The 8,366-nt window shown below is 37.4% G+C and overlaps 1 protein-coding gene across 2 annotated transcripts in view; it reads right to left on the bottom strand.

Annotated features, from left to right (window-relative positions):
- Positions 1-1,716: 1,716 nt before the first annotated feature.
- The window catches only part of LOC137586694 (uncharacterized), a 46,564-nt gene continuing 39,914 nt past the window's right edge, over positions 1,717-8,366 (bottom strand). Inside the window, exons 1-3 of one of the 2 annotated variants that reach the window (XR_011033816.1) lie at positions 7,515-7,850; positions 1,980-3,369; positions 1,717-1,923 (exon numbers count right to left, since the gene is read on the bottom strand). Coding sequence is in view for 1 of the 2 variants with exons in the window: in XM_068302825.1 (XP_068158926.1) it covers positions 2,227-3,369; positions 7,515-7,751; positions 7,864-8,297 (1,814 nt within the window). In the remaining variant the exon portion in view is untranslated. The other variant, XM_068302825.1, reaches the window with a different exon arrangement.

Genomic DNA, 8,366 nt, shown 5'->3' with positions numbered 1-8,366 from the left:
GTATATGCACTTCTTTTATTTTAAATTCATAAATCTTCCTTTTAATTACTTCGTTTTCGAAAGCATAATTCTAGATACATCTATAAATAGATACATATAGCAATACAAACAAACATTTACAACTATATCTAAATTTGTATATATGTATATATATATTCATATTCATGGCCACGATATACATATGTATATAATTCACACAAAATGCAATCGATAACTCAATGTGATGTCAAATATTCGATAGCAAGTGCCAAAGAGTTTATGACGATCGATTGATATTCTATATGCTTGTCCCTTATATAGTTAGATATTCTGATTTTTCTTTCGGACGATTACAGCACTTTGATGTCTAGGAACATACATATATGTATATAGCTTTAAACTAAACTTGAAACGGCTGCACATAGGAACAATGTCTTGAGAGTTTGTCAAGGTTGATCAAAATACAAAATAGTTCTTAAAGGAACACGATCGTCACAAAATTATTGGTTAAATTACATTCAACAAACTTGGCTTACTATATCATTATTGACCTTAAATTCAATTTCGACATAGCCGAAATCATAAGACATCTCATCTTAGTATCTGTTTTAATGTAAACGCTATTTGCCTTGGATGACTAGTCTATGTCAAGGTCTAGATCTATGCACCTGTCACCTGTCAGAGGAACAATCGGTTTTTCTTCGTCATATTCATATTAGTAAGTGGGCATTCATGTCTAGTGAAAGACAGTCGATATCAAAGAAACCAACTTGCCAAAGTTCCAAACTTTCAATGCATTGCTCAGATATAGGCCCAAATATTCTTCTCCGATATGGCAATACTGAAACCTTTTCATCGGGAATAATGAAAAGGATTGTCGATTAAGCTTTCAATTGTCACTTTTCTGTGCAATTTTCTCTTTGCTCCTTATCCTTGCATATCCTTTTCTTCATTCTATATCTCACATAGGATAATAAATAGCTTTGGATTTGGCTCTATCGAAGGAAGGGCATACAAATATCTCTAATTCGGTTTTCTAGACTAGAATACTCCTTTATCATCTGGTGACTGCATAGATTGGCTGATCAAAGGATATTATGTTCTCAAAGATATGTATGTATGTTTGGGAATGTTTTTCTTGTGTATGGGTTCTGTCTAGTTAATCATAGTGTATTTAGCTTGGTTGAAACCGCAACATTCAAGTATTTCGTTTGCTTTTGTGGGTAATTCTTATTATCTTATTGTTAGTGTAGTTAGTGTGTTTAATTTATAGTTATTTGTAAATACATATATTAGTTTTGTGTAATAAGCAGTTGGCTGTTTGGTTTAAGTCACATCACATCAAAAAATACATCTAGTTCACAAATATATATGTATATTTATGTATTTTTGAATACAACTACAGTACATTCATATGGAACTACATATAGAATACACATACATACATACATCCATACATATATGTAAGTTTTGTTATTGTATGTTTATTGCATATCTGAAACATTCTTATAGTTAGGCGATTTCTTAATATACTCGAAGCCATATTCCATTTTCAATGAATTTTCAATTTTGTTTTGTTTTTAATATCATCTTTTCATATTCAATATCATCAATTTCAATGCATTGCATGGTTAATTATTAAATATCAATATACATACATACATATATACTACTACATACATATATAATATTTAGACAATTTATCTTACTAAAGTTAGTTTTAGATGCCCATTGCAAATGTAGAAATGAAAAACAAAAGTGAAGGTAAATAAATAAACTATTTGGATTAACGACTAACAACAATATTCGATTCAATGCGTTTGAATCTTTTGAAATTTCACCTGTAAGTTTCTCTAAAAAACAAAGGAAATTGTTTAAGTGTGTGTGTGTGTGTGTGTGTGTGAAACATCCATGTGCCTGCCATACAAATGTCCATTTTATATGCTGTAAATAACATTCAATTTGAATTTATTACCACTAACTATTATTTCGTCTCTCACCAATCCCCGCTACAATCATCATCTTCATCCACTCAACCACCCTGACCCACCCTGACGATGGGTATTGGTTGTTGGTGAAGTATCCTGAAACCGAAACTGAAACATCTTGATGCATCTCAAAGAACTTCATGCACCACTCATGTATCTAATGCATCATTTATGCATCTCCCTGGCAACTTCTCGTTGCAATTACGTCTTATTATGGCTTTCGTTTACGTTTGGCAAACATCTGGGACCACAATCAGAATCACACATTGGATAATTTTGGTACGGCTCCGGTTGAACGTGCCGTTTGTTGACTTTCCGTCTCGGGTTTCTCCTGCTCCTCCAACTCGTTATCCTCCTGCTGCTGCTGCTGCTGCTGCTGCTCCAAATGCACCTGGACCACATGCTGCTGTTGCTGTTGCTGCTGCTGTTCTGTTTCATGCTCTTCAATATCTCTGGCCAATGTTTCACTGCGCTGCAATCGACGCTTGTGTAGGCCCCCATTCCTTTGGGCATTAGGTGGTATGGGTACCGATATATTGAATTCATCATCCACGGACTCGATTCGATCTAATTGAGTGCCAACTGCCAAGGCATGTGACGTTGATGTTGCTGTTGCTGTGGCTGTTGATGATGATGTTGCTGCCGAGGCTGCCGCTGCAGCTGCAGCTGCTGCTGCTGCACTGGTCGAGGGTCCATCGCCAATGTCAGCCATTGTTGCTGCATTCCGCTTACCATTACGACGTCCCGGTGGAACATCTTGCAGTGCCATTTTCTCCATTTCCATGCGTAATTCACCCAATGTGGCCGAGCCGTAGCCGGGTCGTTGAGTTTCATCCACATGGACCAAGACAAAAGGCAATTTCAATGCCAATTCACCACCCATGCTGCTCAGAGTTAACTTCACCTTGACATAATACGATACATAGATGGCAAATACATTTCGCTCATCGGCGGATTTTCCTGCCGATCCAGGTGCGGATCCACTTCCCGTTCCTGCAGTTGTCCCCTCACTGTTCTTTGACCCCTCTGTTGGCTGGTGTTGCTGCTGCTGCTGTTGTAGTTGCTGAGCCGTTGGCAATGACATTGCTGGACTAGCCAATGGACAATGAGCTCCGGCCAGCAATTGGGCCGTTTGCATTACAAAATTTGGTGAACGCAATGCCGAGGCAGCTATGGCTCCAGTTATCTCATCCGGCTCGGTGCTGCGCTGCAATGTATCCTCCAATGCAATCCAGTTTTTGGTCGGACCACGTTGCGGACGCAGCACCACCATGGTATTAAGGGTGGCTCCCGGTGCCACAGTGCGATCTACTGCTGGCGAAACACTATCCGAATCGGCCACAACATTCTTGAACTTACCATTGTTGAACATGCAGACATCGACATGCTGAATGGCACAAACCTAGCGAAAAAATTGGAGAGAAAGAAAGAGAAAAACATAAAACATAATCCTGCAAACAACTCATATTTAGATTTATCCAGTTTAGATAGCTGAGTTCAGGTAAAGTACCAAAAATTATAATAAGAAGAGAGTCAAGGCACTTATGATGGCTGATGTGACACATGTTTATATCTAGCAATCTGCTACCTTTCTCTATCTCCCTCTCTCTATCTCCCTCTCTGCAAGTCCTTGCTTATTTCGGTGTGGCTTTCTGTTTTCTTTCTTGTCTTATCCTTGGTCTCTTTTTACTGCCCAAGAGCCAAGAATTCTATCTTATTTTATTGCCTCAAGAAAACGATGAGTCTGGGTATTACACCCACATCCACACACAAACACACACACACACACACAAGTAGATACATTATTTCGTACCTTATCGCCTTTTAGTCCTGCCCAAGCAATCAAAAGTAATGCACTCAATTATGTCCATTAAAGTGGTTTCCTTGCATTATTTTGAGCATGGAATTAGGCTGGCTCATTTATTGATAGCCAATCAATTTGAAATTGTGTGGCGTATAAATGGTTATGTGTGTGTATGGGGTGTGTGTGTGCGTGTTTTGTTCTTTGTTAAAATTGAAATCCATGAATACTCCAACAACAATTTTCAATTATTTGCGTGATTGATTCCATGGAAAGTGTAGAAAAGTTTTTCAATACAAAACTATTGTCTAGTTTATGCATGAGAATAGAAGGAGGAAAATTCCATATGGATTTAGAAAGATATACTGAGGCACTGCCTCATGCTCCTTTTTGTTTGTTGGCTACAACATATTTATGAAAGGGACACACATTGTTGCTTTCATGCCTGGCATACTCATCGGTTGTTGTTGCTAAACAACATCAAAGGATGAAAAATGCCATTCCATTGGTAGGTTGGTTGTAAAAGGATTTGCCTAGCATACAATGCAAGTTTAATTAATATGTTATCTAAAGGTAACACACACACATATTTCAGGGGCATAAAATCGGCTTTGATTTGATTTTTGTTAGAAAATGCAAAATAGAAATGGCATGAAAAATCTCTGTACAGAACTTCAATTGGTAAGTATAAAAAAATGTTACTTGGTCCTTCTATTGGCTTACTTACACTCACTCCTCTGCAATCGGTTTATTCAATTTTCATTGTGACTCTTGACATTTGTATGTGTGCGTGTGTGTGTGTGGTACATAAAAATTTATAAGGCCAACCAAAAAGACAAAAAACAATATATTACAAGCCAATGTGAGCATAAAAATCTTACACAAACACACCCAAACACACACACACACACACATACAATATCTAAAAATACATATTTAATAAAGCGCAAAGTGCACACAATATTGTGTGTGTGTGTGTCAGGAAGATCCTGCTGGCCTAAAAGAAAAGTGCCAGCTCGACTTTTACTTTTTCTTCTTCTTGAGTTATCAAATATTTAGAGCTTGGTTCCCATATATCAAACTGCGGCCCATCAAATCAAATCGAATTATGCGACTGCATTAAAGTTTATATATAAGTATATACTACATATACATATATAGATAAGACTCCTTACATTTATTATACTACATACATAAGTATGTGTGTATAGAGGATTATCATATAACTTTGAACATAAAGCGGCCTAAAAGTTAAAGCCCAAAAATATCGAAAATCGAAAACAAAAGCCTGTGACTTCAGTTGATTGACTGCATTAGCTTTGACCAGAAACCTATAGAAATTTGTCCACTTCCTTTTACCTAAACTATTAAACCGAGAAACCATTTATCTAAAACATGAATTTCTGTCAAATAAGATTAAGTGCTTCAAGGATATGTAGTAGACTTTTACCTACTTACATACATTCTTACATAGTTTCTTAGTAATTGAAATAACAATACATAGTTAGAGTCATTTCATGTGTATGGAAGCTAAATTAAATCAGTCCCAAATGTAGCTCTTAACTTGTAGGGTATAGCGCCAACTGGAAAGGATATTTCACATTTACCACATTCTTAGGAAAGTTCCCTTATTTAGCTTTGCCAAAGACACGCCACTTAATTAATATAATATAGGCTGATTTTCATTATCAGCGTGATAAAATTTCTTTGATATTTCAATTTGATTCAAACCCTAATAGATTCTGATAATCTAAAACAAACTAGTCTCGATTGTCGGGACATCTCTGAATATCCTTTCGTGTTTTACAGATACTTGAAAATATTTCGACATAACTTGAAAATCCTATGATCCTTGCCATCAAATAAGGTAAAGCTTCTTCTATATTAACATTTAATCATAAACTTTCTTTCTGGGAACTCGCATCTCACATGTAGAGTGTAGCTTTAAGGATCTAAGTCAACTTTAAATGATATGCCAATGGAAATTAAGTAAAGGGTATTATCAAGTCGACGTTATGGAAATGTTAGATTTATAAAGTTATTCATTTTTTTTCTTTCTATAATTTAATTGAATATTTCAATTCAATTTTTCAATTGTTGCATATTGAAATGTTTTTGGCATATTGTTGTTTACTTTTATTATAAATATATGTATATAAAGGTTAAGCTCATTCAAGTGAAAATTGTGCGGCATTTAAATTATGCAATGCCCCTTGAATCTTGTGTCTGATTGTCTGTCTGTCTGTCTGTCTAACTGACTGTTTGCCGGTTTGTTAGTGCAATTGTCATTGTGTCACTCTGTGTGTAGTCATCAATAAACAATGCGTTGTGAAAATATTGCGGTTACCATAATATAAACAATAACATTTGACAGAGAGACCATAAAACATTTGCCAAGTGCACTCAAGCCTGAAAGCGTTGCCTTGACTTTGCCTGCTGTCACTTTTGCCTTCTCAGTTTATATTCCCTCCCCCTTTGCATATTGCATTAGCTGTCAACCATAGATGGGGCATTATATCTGCATTGAAAGTCATCGTCCGCTCTATCTCCAGGTTTCCCTTTCATTCTGGTTTAAACTGTGTCGACTGCCAGCCAATATACTATAGTAAATAGCTCTTAACAAACTCTCATTTTAAGGTACAACTAAAATACTTTTGGATAAAAGTGAGATATGTACTTTTTCATCTCTCCTCGAAGCTATTCCAATTGAATGTGTCCTTAATTTTTCGTATTTATTCTTCCATGCGTAGATTTTGTTGTGACTATTGGCATCTGGCATAATACCGGACTTGTAATTAAGCTGCTACACATACATACATACATACATACTTACATACATTTACATATATGCTTCATCTAATAATTCCCCATTTCTTTCTTAGCAATTTGCGGTTAGCCAGGCAGAAAGTTTTCTTTTTTCTTTTGCTTATTGTTGCTTTAATCGCTGGCAATCTGAATGTTTAAGGGCATATGGTAGCAAGAATGAGACTGTAAAATACGGTTGAATAATGCTCAGATCTAACACAGATAGAGAGAGAGATAGATGAAGACGACAACGATGAATACCAAATCCAGTTAGCACAATGTAACAATGAAAAATTGTAGCATACATTTGAGCGCCCCATTTCCTGTTAATATGTCACATACACACACACACACGCACAAAGAAACATTTATATATGCATTCATAGGCGCTAAGGGAATCTATACGAATGTTAGACAAACTCAAAAGAGTTTTCTGTGTGTGTGTTTGTGTGTGTGTGTGTGTGTGAGAGGGAAGGCTCTCAGTTGAAGTAGAAACATAAACGTAGCCGGTAGCAGTCTTTGCTAACTCGTTGAAAGGCGCTTGGGGCACAATAAAAAAAGAGAAAAACCACTCCTATCTTTTTGCCCCTCCCTCTTCTACATTTCTGAGACTCTTTTACTTCATCTATCTGCATGCAAAACAGGCAAAGGAAAAAAAAAAAGAAAAAAAACACATAAGATGTATAAACACAATTTTTACTTGAAGTGAGCCTTTTGCCTGTTCTGTCGCCTACTCTACTCTAAGCTTGTCTGTGTGTGTGTGTCTTTAACTTTAACATATTTGTCTCCTTCTTGCCTTTTTGTTATACCCTAGAGATTGCAGTTTCACCCACTTTCTGCAGAGTCATTTGCATTCGCATTGAAAAATAACTTTTTGACTTGCCAACCGAAAATAATTTCAATCCAGATTATGACTATATGTAGTTGATTATTATTCTTACCCGAACTTTGCGCACTGTTTTGCGACTGTCGTTGCGTATGTTGATGGTAACATTGATATCCTCGCCATGGGTATACCAGCCCTTGTCCAGGCTGGCCCTCAAGCCGACACGGCCGTCTTGCAATAGAAATGGCTTATCGACGGCACCTTGCGGACCCCCGCAAGGACCGACGCTGATGCCACCGATTCCACCGCTGACCCCAGCACCGCTGTGTGGCAACAACATGCTGTCACAATGCTGTCAAAAAAGGAGAATGCAAGATACCAAAGTTTGAAAAATTCAAATTTCAGAAAAAAGCTAAAGAATTTTTTGTTAAATCTTTTTTCTGCGGTTAAGTCATTTGTGTCACCTCTTGAAAGGATTTGCTGTAGCTATGAAATGGATCATTTGGACATTTTTCAATTTCACTTTTGCTGCGACCAAAACGACCACTGAAACGAAAAGATTTCGGCGATAGACGCAGCTTGGGAAATGAATCGCCCCGCTCAGATTTCCCGGGCTTGCCGCTTTTGGTTGCTGTTGCTGTTCCTGTTGATGATGATGCCGATGCTGATGGTTGCTCACTGCCATGGACATTGGCATCGCTGCTAGCTGGAGGTGTTGCACTCGCTGGCCCTGATGGGGATGCTGCTGCATTGTGTTGATGTTGATGTTGTTGTTGTCCAGCGAATGCCGCAAAATTCTCTGGTGCCGTATGCTGATGAAAGACATCGGTTCGATAAATGACACGGACTCCCATTTTAACAGAGGCTCGCCTATGGAACTTTTCATCTGTTTTATCCGCTAAAGAAGACCATCAAGATAGATATAAAGGCGCGTACAGGAATACAGCGGGACGGAGAGTTAGAGAGA

This window comes from Drosophila tropicalis, unplaced genomic scaffold, assembly GCF_018151085.1.
Source record: "Drosophila tropicalis isolate 14030-0801.00 unplaced genomic scaffold, ASM1815108v1 contig_158, whole genome shotgun sequence".
Taxonomy (NCBI): domain Eukaryota; kingdom Metazoa; phylum Arthropoda; class Insecta; order Diptera; family Drosophilidae; genus Drosophila; species Drosophila tropicalis.
The sequence above is the reverse complement of the archived record's forward strand: the minus strand, read 5'-3'. Positions and strand labels throughout refer to the sequence as shown.